The following is a 16519-nucleotide window of genomic DNA, read 5'->3' on the forward strand; positions in this document are numbered from 1 at the left end:
CTTGTATGACGGAATTGGGTTCTGACACCTAGCCTCAACCTGTCCTTATATAAAATGGGAAGGGTGATGCCACTCCCTTCACTTGAGAAAATTACTGACAGCAAACACTGGTGGGTCCCCATTTCCCAGTGATGATGGCCAAGATGGGATCTGTTCCAGGACCTGACATGTGCTAAGCAAAGAAAGCACATTCTGGGGTTGGATGCTGTTGGCTCAGTAGTTCTGTCTCTGTACAAGCTCAGTTGGTTTGTCATGAGGGACTAACATGGAGGCCACAAGCCTGTAACCTTTTCAGTGTCAGTGAGATACAATCCCCATGGGCCACAAAAAGAAGAAAAGTGCACAGGGATGAGGTGCTATGGCATGGTATAAGGCTGTGCAGTGTCTCTATGGATGGGCAGAGATCAAGCTAAGGCTGCTCTTGGCTTGAGTCTCCATGGACAAGTATATGCAATGTATCCTTTGCTATCCGTCTCCTGACTCTTCTTTTTCATTCTCTTTAGGAACATTCTGAAAATGAACCCAAATAACACTGATTTGGAGAGGGTCAGCAACAGCTCTGCTGAAAGCCTCAGCCCACCTTTCAGGAGTGTGCATGTCAGCTTCACAGCTGGATCCAGTGACAGCCTTGACTCTGACACACAGACCGGCAGTGATGGCAGTAAGTGACCACTGGGTGTGGGAGAGGTAGCGCTGCCCTTTTTTGTTCGGGCAGCATTTTCAGAACAGGGAGCATGTGGGCGCAGTCGCTTCGTTCCCCCAGCAACCCTTCATCTTTATACTTCTCCTGCCCTTCTGCCTCTTAATGCATTTAAGATGAATGTGGCAGTCAGGCCAACATCATGGCCTTTTTTCTATTTCATTTGGCAAGTGCCAGAGGCATTCATCCTGCAGCTCTCCTTTTGTCTGGACAAAACCTCCACCTGAAAGCAATTGTCCTTATCCTGCACGTGCTTCATACATTGTTTGAGGTTGCAAGTAGCCATGACATAGGAAGTGCTGCATATATTAGAGGAGTACCAAAGGGAGTCTTGTGGTGGAGGTGATCTTTCTTTTGCACTGTGTTACCATTTAATTCTTAAAGGGAAAAAAAAAATCTGCCTGCACTCATTTACCTGAGATTAAAAAAACCACTAACTATGAAGTCACTTTTTTTCACCAGTGCTTAACTTAAACATGCACTGACTTGTTCAGCAGCTCAGAATGTGTCTCTTTTGCAAAAGCGACCTTTGTGTAGTGGAAGTTCTGTCTTTCCAAGAGCAACAATGTGCAGCAGTAAAATTAAGAGCCAGAGCTCTGGAAACTCCATTTTCCCACCTCTATCTTGGAGTCTGAGAGTGAGACCATACCAGGAAATTGTAGAGGGGGAAGACAAACTAGCATAAGTTTGATCTTTACATGCTGGGCACAGAAGCAATTTGCTACCAAAAATCATATGGGAGAAGAGGATTTCTCTGCCTCCACTATCAGAAGCAGTTGTTTCAACTCATCTCAGGAATGATGTGTTTTTAAATGAATAATATGAATTTATTTCTTCTTGCCAATGCAAGCAAGAAGCTACACAGTCAGTCACTGGGTGAGGTAAGCTCAAATTAATTGGCTGTGCTGTCAGATGTTAAAATGTGAAGTGAAGGGGTGCTTTTAAGTCCCTGTCATCCAGAAGGACTCTGTACTGAAGGCAGAGAGCACTGTTAGGAAAGTTGTGAAAGGGTTTAATTAATTAAACTTGTGCTTGGGGCAGAGCTCAGCAGCGCATTTAAAAAACGGTAAGAGCAGTTTGGCATTAGTGGACTGGGTGTGTGGACTGGTTGCCAGAACTTCCAGTGCTGACATTTGTTCTGTCAAGTAAATCTTGTCTCAAAACAGGGATTCATCTGCATGTTCTGGCAGAGATGACTCTGCTGTGTTGCTTTTGGGCTGCATGATGAGGAATTTCTCTTGGCTGTATCCTCTGCTAAATGCCCTTGGACTGGAAGTGGCAGGCAATGCCATGCTGAACGATCCCTGCCTGTGGATTTTGACAGGGTTTTAAGAGAAGGGATCTTTCCTGTGGACCTGGTGGGGTGTAACACAGAACTCTGAGTTTTAATTAAAGCATTGGGGCATGCAATTCTGTTGAGCCATTGGCTCCATAGCTAACTGCACAGCAGCTGAAACTGGACAGCAGAGCAGTCAATCTGTCAGTGACTTGGTAGAGAGACACCTGGGGCAAGGACCGAAGAGGAGGTAGCTCAACACCCAAGAACTGGAGCACAAGAGATGTGCACTATTTCACAACATTTCCCATAGAGCAGTTTCTGAGCATGCAGTCAGCAATAGGGTGCTGAAGCCATCTTGCATAGGAGGCTCAGCTTCTATGGAAGCTGCAATTGGTGCTGCACATTTGGTCCTGCACCTGGGATGGAAGAATCCTCACTTATCAGTACAGCCTAGGAGATGAGGTGTTAGCAGCCCTGTGGAGCAGGACTTGGGGGTGATGATGGATGAGAAGTTGGACGTGAGCAGACAGTGCACACTTGCAGCCCAGAAGGCAAATCATATCTTGGGCTGCATCAGAAGAAGTGTGGCAAGCAGAGAGGTGATTCTGCCACTTTACTCTGTTCTGATGAGACCTCACCTGGAGTACTGTGTCCAGTTCTGGAGCTCTTTATAGGATGGACATGGAGCTGATGGAGCAGGTACAGAGGACAGCTATGAAAATGATCAAAGAGTTGGAGCACCTCTGCTATGAGGACAGGCTGAGATGTACTTGTTCAGTCTAGAGAGGAGGAGGCTCTGGGGGGACCTAATAGCAGCCTTCCGGTACCTGGAGGGAGCCTACAGGAAGGATGGAGAGAAATTGTTTACAAAGGCCTGCAGTGACAGGATGATGGGCAATGGGTTCAAGCCTGAGAAGAACAGATTTAGATTGGATGTTAGGAAGAAGTTCTTTACTATGAGGGTGGTGGAGCACTGGAACAGGTTGCCCAGGGAGGTGGTTGAGGCCCCTTCCCTGGAGTTTTCCAAAGGGAGGCTTTACAAGGCCCTGGGTGACCTGGTTTAGTGGGGATGCTGGTCTGGTGCTGAAAGCAGGGGGACTGGACTAGATGATCTCTAGAGGTCCCTTCCGGCCCGGACCATGCTGTGATTACTGTCTCTCAATGCTGTTGTTTGGGACAGGTGTATTGCAGTAGGGGCATACAGATGGCCTTGGTAGTGAAATGAAAACTGGTGTCGTGGTACCAAACTCTGGTTGGGAGGGACAGGGACAGATCCAGTCAACATCCACTGTGGTAGCTGACAACTAGAGGACCTGCCTTCACCCTGTTCAGTCTTGGGTGGTGAGCAGCTAACAGGGATTGCTGTTCTGGCACAACTGGTGCATCTTTGAGCCTGCAGGTGACATGCCACAGCAGACTGGGAGCTCAAGCCCCTGCACTTGAATTTTTGCGTCAGTGCTGGTGAGTCACTAGGGCTGTGACTAAGACAAGCGCCTGCTGTAGGATGACATGAAACTGCCCTAGGGCATTCCTGTGGAGCAAGCAGAAAGCCGCTGTGAGGAAGTGCCCTCACCAGCAGCCTTGCAAGAAGAATGGATGGTAGCTTTGGAAGCTGGGTTTAAAGAAGGAAATAGATCCCAGTATCTGCTGAGCTTGTTTGAAGTAAAACCCTACCATGCACCTTTCAAGGTTTACACTTGCATGCGAGATGTTGTCAGAGTCAAGTTTAACAAGGGTCAAGCCTGTCATTCAAGGGGTGTAGAAAATTCTTTGAAATAATTGTTGCTGCTTTAACTTTTTCCTGCAGACCCCTTCAGTCCTCATTCATTATGTCTCCATGACCTGAAATTACTACTCTTTATTTCAGTCTCAATTTATCTTTTTCATTTTTTCCCCCTCCTCCACAATGTACACCTGTATTACTCTCTCCAGTCTGGCTAGGGTAGGAAAACAGCTGCTACAGCTGCCTGAAATGAGCCAGCCATTCCAACCCAATCAATGTGTGGATGGCATGTGGAGATGATTGGAGTTTAGGGTTTTTAGTGAGAACAGGCAGTGGTGCAGAGGCCAGAGTCCCTCAGAAGGATGGAAATTGCCAAAATCTGAGGCCTGGCCCAGTAATCCACACCCACTGTGAGACAAAGAGACAGGTTTGATACACTCCTTGGGCTGCTCTGGTACAGTTGGAGGGCTGGAGCTGCGTGAGTTGTTCCTTATCATGCTGCACTGCTGAAGCACTGGGTGGCAGCTCCCAGGTGAAGCAGACTGTGTTTGAGTTGCACGTCCCTAGTGTTTCATTCTCACCTCCCCGTGGATGACATCACAGTTTAAATATTTACCGTCTACTGGCCTTTTACTACTGTGTACGCAGTGGATAGGTTTTGGGGGGCGGGGGGCATTTCTCTAGAAGGCTGGTTGCAGCCTGCTTTGCTAGCCTGCTGCATTAGACATATGAGATCCCTAACCCCTTCAGTGAAGCTTTGCAGTTGTGAACAGATGCAGAGGGTTCTGATGTAACTGTAACCCCTGAAGGGGTGACAGGGACATGGGGAGGGTCCTGCACTCTCAGCCTGCAAGGGCCACTCATGGCATCTTCTTGTGTGTCACTGTCTCCTAGGGCATTCATCTGAGCCGAACCACTCGCCCCCTCCAGTTGAGAGCCAAGTGTTTCCCTCTGTCCCTTTCCTTCCTGACTCTGGTGATGACAGTCTCTCCTCTGCTCCCAGCTGCCCTCCCCCTCTACCCCAGAAGAAGACAGTAAGCAGAACGGTGTCCTCCCCAGATGGCTTTTTTGGGGGACAGGGGTCTTCAAGCAGAGCAGCCGATGCTGCCAGCCCCAGGCTGAATGTCAGCCACTCTGAGAGCAATGTCTGCCTCCGAGAGGAGCCTCCCTTCATCCGCCTGGGGAGCCGCCCCAGTGCCTTTTCTTCTTCCGAGTCCCTGGAGAAAGGCTCCAAAGGAAATGGCTACTGGGGCGCAGCCACTGGTAAGAGCACAGGGGCTTGTGTCCCCAGCAGAAACCTCCAGAACCTTTCCTCCTCGCAGCTCAGTGTGTCCAGCCAGGTGTCATCGGGCTCTAGCCTCCAACTCCACAACCTCCTGAGCAACATCGACAGCAAGGAGGGGGTGTACACCAAGCTGGGGGCCCTCTATGCCGAGTCCTTGCGCCGCCTGGTTGCCAAATGTGAGGACTGCTTCATGAGGGAGCAGAAGAACGAGCTGCGCTTCAGTGAGAACAACTGGTCGCTTTTCAAGCTGGCGTGTAACAAGCCCTGCTGCGATTCAGGGGATGCAATATACTACTGTGCCACCTGCTCCAAGGACCCTTCTACCACCTATGCTGTAAAGGTAAGCCTATGCCCAGGAAGTATTCAGGCCTATCTTCATCTTCGAGTTGGGAGGATGAGACAGAGTTGTGGGGCCCCAGGCTGTAAGGGGGTCTAGAGTTGAGACGGGACTGAAAGTTTAAGGTTCTTTTACACCCTTTCTGGTGTACAGATTTGAATGAAGGTGTGGGAAGCAAATAGCGGTGTACCTCTGGGAAATACCATCAGCACAGAATGGCCTATTTTCTCAGCTTATCTTTCTCACAGGTGAAGTTTGGCAAGCAAAACCCCCTCCAGAATTGCCACTTTTCCTCTACCACTTGAAAAGGTTAATTTAGAGAAGTAGTTTTGTTGTTACAAATGCCAGTTAGATGCTTATTGCTGCAGACTAGTAGGGTTTGAAACTCAGTGAGTTTCTCTCTACAAAGTCTTTGTGCAAATACTATGTTGTAAACTCAGAGGCATTTGCCCCTGGTGGCACAGACTGATGAAAGGCTGTTCAAAAGACAGCATTTTTTGCTTCTGCCTACCTTTTAAGTGGAAGGTCTGACCTAGAAACCATGTGAGTGCTTATATGTTCTTGAAGCTACAGGCATTAAGATATTGCAGATCTCAGTTAAACAATGTGAGGCTGACCCAGACATGCTGTGTAAGGTCAGGTCTGACATATTTTCTGATAGCTCCATGGAATCCATGTTTGAAATGGAAACTTGGGGTACAATAGTTCAGCTCTTTGAAACCTGGATAAGTGAGCTGATCCAGGCTGTTCCATAAACATCCCATGGATTTCGTGTTGAATAGAGAGCCTTTCTATTCTGACTTAACCCTAGGGACATCTCATTGCTGCTTACTTTTCAGGTTGTTTTCAAAACCTAAAGTGATTCTTACAAAAAAACAACAAAACAACAAAAAACCCCACTGTCAGAGATGCATTAAGCAAGAAAAAAACCTAATCCAAAAAACCTCTGCTGAATCGTTTCCACTTTATGAACCCCAAGAGAATATTTTTAGTTAAGTGATAGCTTTAAAGCCAGTTCGTATGCTAAAAGAGGTACAGGCTACTCAGCAGGGGTCTGTAAACAGCCAGAATGGAGTAGGAAGAGATCTTGTACCAATACCCCTAATGGCTCAGAGCTGCAGCTTCTCTTTATGTGTTATGTCTAAATCCATCACAACTTTACTCCTGAAGCCTGAGAGCTGCGTGGTGAACTGGTGTGCTCCTTTTCAATCTGTGGTTCCCTGTGGCATGCACACACCTTTGCTCTTGCCTGCCCTGTTAGGTGGGGTTCAGAGGCTTAGCTCTATGGCTGTAGTGCATGAATTCTTGCCAAGGCAGGAACAGGATGTTTCAAACTCTTAACGGGACTGCACTTGTGTCCCCGTGTGTGATGTGGGCTTACTCCGTGCCTTTGGTATGCTGCAGAGTGGGTTAACAAAGCCAAACCCACTCCAGCAGGGCTGTGCTCTGTGCCAGTGTAAAGTGAAGTTGTGCATGTGTTTACACATGTGCGTGCTCAGACCTCCTGCAGCATTCCTATGTGCCACCTTCCTTTTGGCAGCTGAAGTGGAGAGTTGTGAAAATTCACAGCTTGCTGATTCCTAGCTACCACTTCTGGTACAGATTCTTCTGACATGAAAAAGATCACAGACCTGTACTTAAAATTAGGCTTGAAGAGCTCAAAATGGGCAGAGGATCTGACCATAGTCAAGAAGGCTGCTCAGGAGTAGGAGCCAGAGTTTGGACTGTGGACAGGCAGACACAGCTACATCTGAAACAGTTAGGAGCCAGCATTACATGAAATGGATTTAGAGGAATTAAACCAAGATATGGTCCGTGCCTTTGCTGCTTTCTTCACTTAAGGATGCATGACTAAGCCAGACTCAGGCTCTTGCTAGGAGCTTGCTGTATGGAGGATGTCTCTGGTGCAGCCAAAGTCAAAAAGGCCAGGAAAGTTGTGGTTATTCTTGCTGAGACGCCTCTCTCACAGGAGTTCCTCAACTTAGTTCCTAAGCCTTGCACATCTTCCTTATGATGGGAGGAACAAGCAGGCTTGTTCGGCAGAAGGCTTGAAGGCCTCCTCTGCGTTTGGGGACCTTCTGTGTCTTTCTGCAGCCCTCTGTGTTAATCTGCAGCCTGCCTAGCTCTCCAAAGCTTCTCTTCCCACAGAAAAAGCATGCAGCCACAGCAGGGTACTTCTGTTTAGAAAAGAGAGGACAATAGGGATTTGAAATGCCCCATCTCCACAGTATAGTCCCATCTGAGTGGATTACCTGCAAATGCCTAGATTCAAACCCTTTCTAAAGGAATACAAAAGCAGCCCACTTCTCCAGCTCCTCTCTATTCTTCCACTTATTTTAACTCGGAGGCAAAATTGATTTCTCGTCCAATTTTGAATGCATGCTGTGGCTGGCAGTGGCACGCTCCAGGGTTTGAAACCTTTTATGCTGAGTTTCAGCCTGTTGCTGATTCCTGTGGGGTGAGATCTAAATACGTTGCTAGATAAGAGGAAAAAAATAAAGAAGTGCATAACAGAAATGCCAGAAGGCCCCATAAGCTAATGGACACTCCTATAATAAACCTCGATTGGGGTTTTAGTCTTCAATGCAGTCATGAATCTAAAATCCAGAACAAAGTGAAGATGTCAAGTAGGTTTAAGAGAATCCAGGTTATAAAATGCTTTTGTCCCTTTAGTTAGCTGCACTCTCATTTATTTCTAAGCCCATGGTTAGCTCCTGCTTTCTCCTTGGTGTTTATTCCCTATGCTGATGTGTACAGCTTATTGCTGGTTTCTTACTTCTTCTAAGCGTGTTGATTAGCCGTTGATCAGGCATTTGAGAGTAGCTGTTGACACAAGGAAGTGGAGTGGTTGAGGAGAATGTGAAAGTGACTCCAGGACTTAGGACCGGGAAGAGACTGGGTAGGAAGAAAGTGCTGGAGGTCCACACTTCGCTCCAGACATGGCCATCTTTGCAACCACGTCACGTCGTGTGAAGCTTCCAGGCAAGGGTTAACCATCTCCAGAGATGGAGGCAGCACCTTCTTTCTGCCACAGGCTTTGTTTTTCCCTCTGCAGCATGTCTCCTGGGTCACAAGGGGAATGTCAATTACATCTGTAATCTAAAAGCTAGGTCCTTCTTTCAGGAATCAAACAAAATTTGCAGAAGTTACTCATGGAAGGACTATGGTACTCCTTTTCTGCAAATACATTGCCTGGCAAGGGATGCATGTCCTGAAATGAGGACATCTGGCTGATCAGGATGGAGTGTTGCAGGACAAGAAAGATCCTCAAACCAAGAAACAAAGTACTAAAGGAGCTAATGTGCACTCTGCTTTTACTAATTTCTTCCTTAGCATCTGCAAATCTCGATTTAGGAACTCACCTCTGAACTTCCGGTGTCTGTCCTGTCTCTGTCACTTTTCTTTTGTTCTCTCCTCACAGATTTGTAAAACCCAAGAGTCCAAGGTGGCTGCTTCATATAGCAGTCCTGCAGTGCCAGTCCATTTCAACATCCAGCAGGACTGTGGCCACTTTGTGGCCTCTGTCCCCTCCAGCATGCTGCTGGCCTCAGATGTGGGGAAAAGCATGCCTGGGGATGGCCACCCCACCCGCACTGCCAGTGAGCATGACTGTGTGGTGGTCATTACCCGGGAGGTGCCGAGCCAGACCACTGCTGATTTTGTCAGGGACTCAGTGACATTACACCAAGCCAAGCCTGAGCTGTATGAACGTCGTGTTTGCTTCTTGCTCCTCCAGCTCTGCAATGGGCTGGAGCATCTCAAAGAGCATGGCATCATCCATCGTGACCTGTGTCTAGAGAACCTCTTGCTTGTTCCTTGCAAGCCCCCCATGATCTGTGTGAAAGCCAAAGATGACAAACACCTACCCCGCCTCATCATCAGCAATTTCTTGAAAGCCAAACAGAAGCCAGGAACTGGAGACTCCAGACTGAAGAGGAGTCAGGCCCGGCTGGCTCCGGAGATTGTATCGGCTTCTCAGTACAAGAAGTTTGATGAGTTTCAGACTGGTATTCTCATCTATGAGCTGCTGCATCAGCCCAACCCCTTTGAGGAGAAAGTTCATCTCAAGGAGCAGGAGTACAGCCCTGAGGACCTCCCTGCTCTGCCCAGCCTGTCCATCTACTCCCGGGGGCTCCAGCAGCTGGCCCACCTGCTACTGGAAGCAGATCCCATCAAACGTGTGCGGATCACTGAGGCCAAGCGGATGCTGCAGTGCCTCCTTTGGGGGCCTCGGAAAGACCTCACCGAGCAGCCCTTCAGCCATGAGGACGCCCTCTGCCGGGTACTTCAGAACTGGGTGGACATGAAGCGTGCACTGCTCATGATGAAATTTGCAGAGAGGGCTGTGGACACGGAGCGGAGCATTGAACTGGAGGACTGGCTCTGCTGCCAGTACCTAGCGTCTGCTGAGCCAGCCTCCCTCTCGCACACATTGAAACTGCTGCAGCTGCTCTGATCTTGGCTGTGTCTTGGAGGCAGCTGAGGGCTCCTGGTTCCTGCAGCAAAAGGTGTTGAGCCCCTTTATACATGAGAGGCTTGAATCTCAGCTGCAAATGCATGTTCAGTTCCTGCTCCACACTCAGCTCCAGCTGCATCAAATGTTTAATAACCTCAGCATTGCTGATTTGGGAGCAGGCAAAACTGGGAACCAACTCCTCTTTGGGGGGATTTTCTCTTTTTTTTTTTTTTGGTATGGTAAGTCTAATGGTGGACTAATAAACTGTATGTGTGCATGTTTCTAATGAACAGTTGATTCCTGTTCCCATAAGACAACCCTCTGATCCCACTCACTTCAAGCATCAGAGCTTTTTTGCTTGGGAACACTGCTGTTCTCCAGAGTGGGCAACAGGCGTGAACGATTGTCTGCTTCTCCTGGGGAGCAAAAGCAGTTCATTCAATGCTCCTTTGCAAAGGAGAAGCAGGAGAAGCTTTCAAATCCACGTATTTGTTGTTGTTTTTTTTTGGCATACATTTTGCTTTTCACTTTAAAAACGAAAATTACTGCTTGTTTCTGTTTCAGCTGTAGTTTTCCACTGTGGGCAATTCAGTGTGTTTCAGCTGTATTTTCCACTGTGGGCAATTCAATATTAGCTGCCTATTACCTTTGTTAGATACTAATACAGCATGGCTTTCCTGTCCACTGGTGCAGCCCCACAGGCTGTTGATTGTGAAAGGGCGAGAGAGCCTGGGATGGATCTGTTCATAAGGATGATGCTGCATGCTGGGAATTACCCCTTGTAAAGTTAATGAAATGGAAAATCCCCAGTTCACATCCAAGGCCTTGGGGGAAGTGAGGGCTAGGTCTGGGAGGATCTTGTTGCTGTTGGTGCTCGAATTAGAAATGCGTAGCTTTGGGTACGCTGTGAACATGTTCCTCTAATGGATGTGATGAAGAGGAAGAAGTTGGCCTGACTCCCTCCAGCCACTTTCCTTCTATCCAGACATACAGCAGCCACTCAGTTTGGTAGAGGCTATGCTGCTACTCAGAAAAACTTAATTTTCCAAAAGGTTGCATGCTGCTTTTACACTTCCATCCCAGTGTGAAGCAGAGATGAGCTGCCTTATTCCTGGCACCAGTTCTGCCATCCTTGGAGAAGGGTTAAGTCTGGGATACGTGGAGAGAGCCCAGTGTCAGCTTAGTCAAGACATGATGTCATTAGCTGAGCTATCCTTCTCTCTGTCCAAAATGGGGAGAAATTAATGAGTGGTTTCCTCCAGCCTTGATTCACCTCCAGATCCAACCTGCTCTCAGAGGAATTTTAATTCCCCAGCTTTTTTGACACTTCATATACTTTCTGTGAATCCTTTCCAGGCTTCTCACCTGGATCTTTTTTTTTTTTTTTTAATCTGGCTATGGTTGCTGCTGATGGGAGGGGATAGCTCCTTGGCTGGGCACCCATTTGCAATGAATTTCCCCAGATCCCCTTAGGGAGGAGGCTATGCATGTCTCTGCCTGCTGAAAGAATGTGGGGTGGCTCTAATTGTATCTGTCAGGGTTTTTTTTTAATACACTGGCTTTCTTATGTCTGACTCTTGGGTCCACTTCTGTGGACCATCCTGGACACATTGCCCTGGAAAGTCTGGCTCTGGCTTGCCCCATGTAGTCTCCATGTCTAGCAGAGTAATGAAACATCTGGAGAAGCTGCCTGAAGGAACCTGCCATGTTTTTCAGAGATAAGGTGAAGAGATGACTCTGTTTCCAAGCATGAACAGAGAGAATGATTTGGAGTTAGTTTTGCAGAACAGTGCTGAAGGAGATAGTGCCTTCCCATGACAAATCCAAGCTGTGCTGGCAAGGGGGAGATATATGTGGAGTGAGTAGCCTACCGTGCCTGGGCTGGGTACTTAGTGGGACTCAAGAAGTAGCCAACCAACCCACATAAACCAAGGTTAGATCCAATTGGCACATTTAGCTTCAGTTTAGTGACAAACATTGGCACAAGACCTGCACAGCTTGGATGTTAATCTAATCAAAATGTTTTCCTTTGAGTTGGAGCACTTGAGACTGATATTGGTCCTGGTACCTTGTTACCCAGCAGATCAGATGCCAACAGTAGTTTTGTAGCATTTTTAGCCATCTTATTTTGAGATTTGGTGGGTGGCTTCTTGCCCTCATATAAATAGAAATGCTATGCTTTTCTGATACCTTCCCCTGTGGTAGCTCATGCTTCTCCTGCAGGGTCATGTGTGCAAAGGACATGCACCACCAGTCACACCAGTGAACGCAGGACCAGCTCAGGTTCTGCTTTGGCTTCTTGGCAAGCAGGAGCAGCACAATGCCATAGGATATGGAAAGGATGCCGCTGCATTAAATTCAGAGCAGACAGAAATGGAGAAGCTTTCGGTATCTACAGCTACCAGAATGTATGCAAGGGTGAGCTGTGTGAAGACCCAGCTTGAACCATGGCGGAGGAGCTTCACAGCCTGAGAGGTAGCCTGGGTGCTGCAGAAGGGATGGATGCAGTAGTCATACTCCACCATGATAGCCCAGCACAGGAAACCAAAGGCCTGCACACGTCAGACACCATGCCACCAGGTGGAGAAGACAAAGGTGGCAGGGAATGGCTGGGCCAGGCAGCGCTGTAAGACAAATCTCCTCAACCAGTGGGATGGCTCTTGCTCCAGGTTCTAGTGAAGATGGCCAGGCAATGGATGGTCTCCAACATCCACAAGTCATGGTCTCTCTGGCCTGCCTTTGGCCTAAAGCCTGCCAGCCCCAAGAGGGCCTCATCCAGCACCCAGTACAAATAGCAGGGCAGCTGCAGGCACAGGACCCGTACCTAGACATGCGGCAGGCAGCCCATGGCCAGCCCTCCTGCCAGCCCTCTGAGCAGCCCCTGCCAGGCCAGCATGCTGAGGCAGCATTGGCTGATGGCCCTCAGCAGGCAGGGGAGGACACCACAAGCCTCTGTCTAGGAGTGAAACCTGTGAAAGGAGCACCGAGGACCTCCCAGCAGAGCTGGGAAAAAGTGCAGGTAGCTGCAGAGGAGCTGCATTTGCTGCCAAAGCCTTTTGGCCAGCCAGAATGGCACAAGCACTTTGTGGATGGCCAGAGCCAGAGCCTTCTGGGTGAGCAGCATGGGGGCAGAGAGGGCACCTGAGAGTTCCTCCAAGGGAATGCTGGAGTGGCAGCACAAGGCCACACACACCAAGGATGTGCAGCGCAGTGCCATGCCCCCACAGTCACCTACAGCTGGAGACACAGATGGAGACAGAAGGGAGACTAATAACTGTGGAGTCATGAGCATGGGGGACCTGGGGTGCTCTCAACCCTCACAAAATGACTGAGAGCCCGTAGCCTACCAAGAGGAGGAGTGGGAGTGAGGCAGAGATGGGGAGTTACCTGGCATCCTGTGGATCCACTTCCTGGCTGCTCAGATCCAGTTTATGCTTTAACAAGCTGCACTGTGGAGAGGAGGGGACTGCAGATGGCTCACATCCAGACCATGCAGACATCCATATCTGAGTCAGTAGAGGCTTACTACCATGCATCTCACTGCAGCTGTGGCCAGGAGAGCCCTCAGAAAGCATCCAAAGGTAACACCTGCCCTCAGCACAACAGCAGCAGTGATAAGCAGGTACTGTGCAGTCAAAGAGAGATGCCCTGAAGCACAAGTGGTGGAAGATAGCAGTGAAGGGGGAAGCTGTCAGTTGGTATGGGGCTGCAGGGAGGTCAAACAGGTGTGCCCAGCACATAAAGCACTTTGCTTCTTCAACTGCCTCTCCTGCCTGGAGAAAGAACAAAGCTGCCATGTGTCCTTTTTATACATGGCAGGACCTAAAAAGAACCAACAACCAACCAAAAAAATGCAACAGAGCAGAGCCAAGGGAAGAGAGCTCTATCTGCAGGAAGAGGAAAATAGTTTTTGCATTTGTCAATGCTGATGCCTTCAAACGCTTCTGTTTCAGGGTCTGTGTGTGGGTGGGAAAAGTTGGTTATCTGTCTGGTCAGATGCTGGGGCCATTGCCATATACCTCAAAGACCGCAAGAGTGAGCTGCTGAGGTAAGAGTCTCTTGGAGCTGCCATGTGTGCCATGCTGGAATGCACTTCAGAGCAAAATCTTCAGGCACTCTCAGAGGTTAGTTCTTTCTCTTTGCAAAACTGGTGCCTTGAGTTACAGAAAGAACTGTGCTAATAACAAAAACCCAACCAAACAAAACCCCCAAAAAACCCCAAACAAAACCCAACCAAAACCACCACAAAAAAACCAAACCCAGCCAAACAAAAAAAAATTGATTTAAAAAATATATCAAGTCTCACTTTTATGAATGATTCTGCTCCTTCAAGCTATCATGATGTTGGAAAGCTTACCACAATGGCAGGATGAGTTATTTGGCAAGAGGAAGGTGGGAGATCAAAACCCCAATGGAGAAGTTATTAGAGCAAATACTGCAAAGAAACCAGCTGTATTTTGCTGTATTTGTGCAGGGTATACCTTAAGAGTGAGTGATAGCACTGAAGAGAATCTTTTTCTATGTCACTTTCAGCATGCATGGCATGCAACAGCAGCCTGATTTCACAGCCCCCATTCTGCCAAATCCATGGAGTCCAGTATTGACTTTGCTGAGTAAATATTTTTGAAGGTCCTTTGCAATGCCTGCTCAAGCTATTCCCTGCAAAAATGCCATTGCTTTTCAAGAAGCAGAAATGAATTTCCATAGCCACACTGAAAATGTTAACACACTGCACATACCTCTGATTTTATACCATCTGGGCAGTAGAAGTGTGATCTTACCACGTGAGCCGTAGTGAGGAATGTGCGAGAGCATTATTTGCTGCATTTGCATCTACTAAGCAAGCAAAAGCCTGGCTCCTAGTGAAGGAATGAATTAATGCAGCAGGTGAGAGGAGGAGGCTGACCACTGTCAGAGCAAACTCTGGACATGAAATCTAAGGAGCTATGACTCACATACTAACTTTGGGCTAATATCCAGCAAGCGTATTGTTGCTTTCTTGGTGCTGTTTTGTGAGCAGTTTTGGTGGCCTGAGGTAATGCCGCCTATACTGATCTGCTGCAGGACACAGCAAAGTGAAAGGCATGCTTTGAGAGCAAAAATGTCTTTTGAAGGAAATGTCAGCCTGACAAGTCTTTTCTCCAGAGAAAAGCATGTAAGTGAGGCCACTAAGTAGGGTTCAGGAGGTCTGGACTGAACTCTTGTCTCAGACTTCTGTGACATTTGGAAAGCCACTTAACTCCCATCCACAAAACAGAGATGGTAATTTCTGTCTGCCTGTGGTGTTACATTGCAGAATCAGCCACAGAGCTCAGGACTTTACAATTGTCTGTGACAGGCAGAAATGAAAGTACCTAAATGAGACAGGAATAAGAATTAAATGCACTGGATTATCAAAACACAAAACTGAAAAAAAATCCTTCCTTTATTTTTGGGCACCAGACCCACACTGGCTTTTTTCTACATCTTGCCATTCTAAATTTGCTGACCACTGCCTGTAAGTGGCCTGCTGCTGCTTGTGGCAAGGGCCTCTGTCTCCCTGGATAAAGGGCCACATCTCGGTAGTTTAAGGATATTGCAGCTGTGATCATGGAGGTCTGAAGCTGTGCCTGAGGAAAGGGAAGGAAAGGCATTTCCCTAAGTTCATATTACATTTTGTGTGTCTTCTGTGCTTATCTACACCCAAACCAGCAATTAAGGATGCATGCAATCAATTAAATTATACTCATTTTCTCAAGTCACTTCTTTTGCCTTGCAACGTTTGAGCTCAGCCACATCAGCTAAGCTTAGTGAGAGCGAGGGGCCAGCACTGCACCCTTCCCTGTGTTAGCAGTGGCAAAAGAGGTGATTTATTTTCAAGGCAGAATTCTATGAGGAACTCCTTTTTCTCTTTCAGGCCAGATGGAGATGGGTCTTCTTGTACCTCCTAACATTTTGGGACATTTATAACAGGGACCGACATCACTGGAGACCATCTGCTGTGCTGAATCCCCTCTACCCTTGCCATAGAGCTCCTGAGACAAGAGGTATGCAGATCCAAGGACCATGTGCAGTAGACAGTGATAGTGAAGAAAGGTCTTGGGATGCAGGCTGCTCCTCTTCCATTCCTTTTGTCATCATATGCCAGCCTCATGGAGAGACAGTTCTTTGTCCTGGCATCTCCTTTCAGAGATGGTAGGAGCAGCTACAATGTTTCTGATCCTTGTTATGGAGCCAAGCAGACCAAGCTTTGCCTCAGATATAAAGCACTTGTGTACGATTTGCATTGCCACTGGCTGCCAGAAAGAGTGTATGTCCTAACACCCTCAGGTGATCCTGATTGCTTTGAGACAGTATTTTTCCCTGTAGCTTTCATAAAGAACAGACATTAACATATGCTGAAGAAGCAGAGTTGCCTTTTAGGGGAAAACACAGCAGAAGGGTAAACCAACAGTGCAATAATGCAATGGGATGGTATGGGCTGCAGGAGTGGTGCTCCCTAGCAGGCAAAATACAGCCTTTCTGTCACACTCAGGTAGCTTCAGCATGAAGTACATCCCAGAGCTGGCACTGCTGTTTCTCTAAGATGGGTGTCACTGTTCCCATGCCCTTCAAAGCCTGTAGTGCAAGGCTTGTAGGGTAAATCACAGTGGTGATGTCGTCTTTCAGTGTCGGAATGAGCTGAGCTGACAGAGGACTTCCTTCTTCACAGCAGCACAGCACCTGCATGTCAGCACTTCCACTAGAGTCCTCAGGGCTT

General features: G+C 47.9%; 2 protein-coding genes across 12 annotated transcripts in view; one reads left to right on the forward strand and one right to left on the reverse strand.

Annotated features, from left to right (window-relative positions):
* The window catches only part of PRAG1 (PEAK1 related, kinase-activating pseudokinase 1), a 43834-nt gene extending 33764 nt beyond the window's left edge, over positions 1 to 10070 (forward strand). For all 11 annotated transcript variants that reach the window (XM_064148628.1, XM_064148632.1, XM_064148629.1 and 8 more), the window contains 3 exons: positions 504 to 661; positions 4597 to 5327; positions 8746 to 10070. In XM_064148628.1, the coding sequence (XP_064004698.1) occupies positions 504 to 661; positions 4597 to 5327; positions 8746 to 9780 (1924 nt within the window). In that variant the 3' untranslated portion in view covers positions 9781 to 10070. The remainder of the gene's footprint in view (positions 1 to 503; positions 662 to 4596; positions 5328 to 8745) is intronic.
* A 1274-nt stretch (positions 10071 to 11344) lies between these two features.
* On the reverse strand, positions 11345 to 16488 carry MBOAT4 (membrane bound O-acyltransferase domain containing 4). The gene is given in 5 exon segments (XM_064149419.1): positions 11345 to 11437; positions 11971 to 12152; positions 12155 to 12436; positions 12439 to 12583; positions 16315 to 16488. Coding segments are annotated over 5 exon segments (876 nt in total).
* Positions 16489 to 16519: the final 31 nt, after the last annotated feature.

The sequence above is a fragment of the Pogoniulus pusillus genome, chromosome 9 (assembly GCF_015220805.1).
Source record: "Pogoniulus pusillus isolate bPogPus1 chromosome 9, bPogPus1.pri, whole genome shotgun sequence".
Classification (NCBI taxonomy): domain Eukaryota; kingdom Metazoa; phylum Chordata; class Aves; order Piciformes; family Lybiidae; genus Pogoniulus; species Pogoniulus pusillus.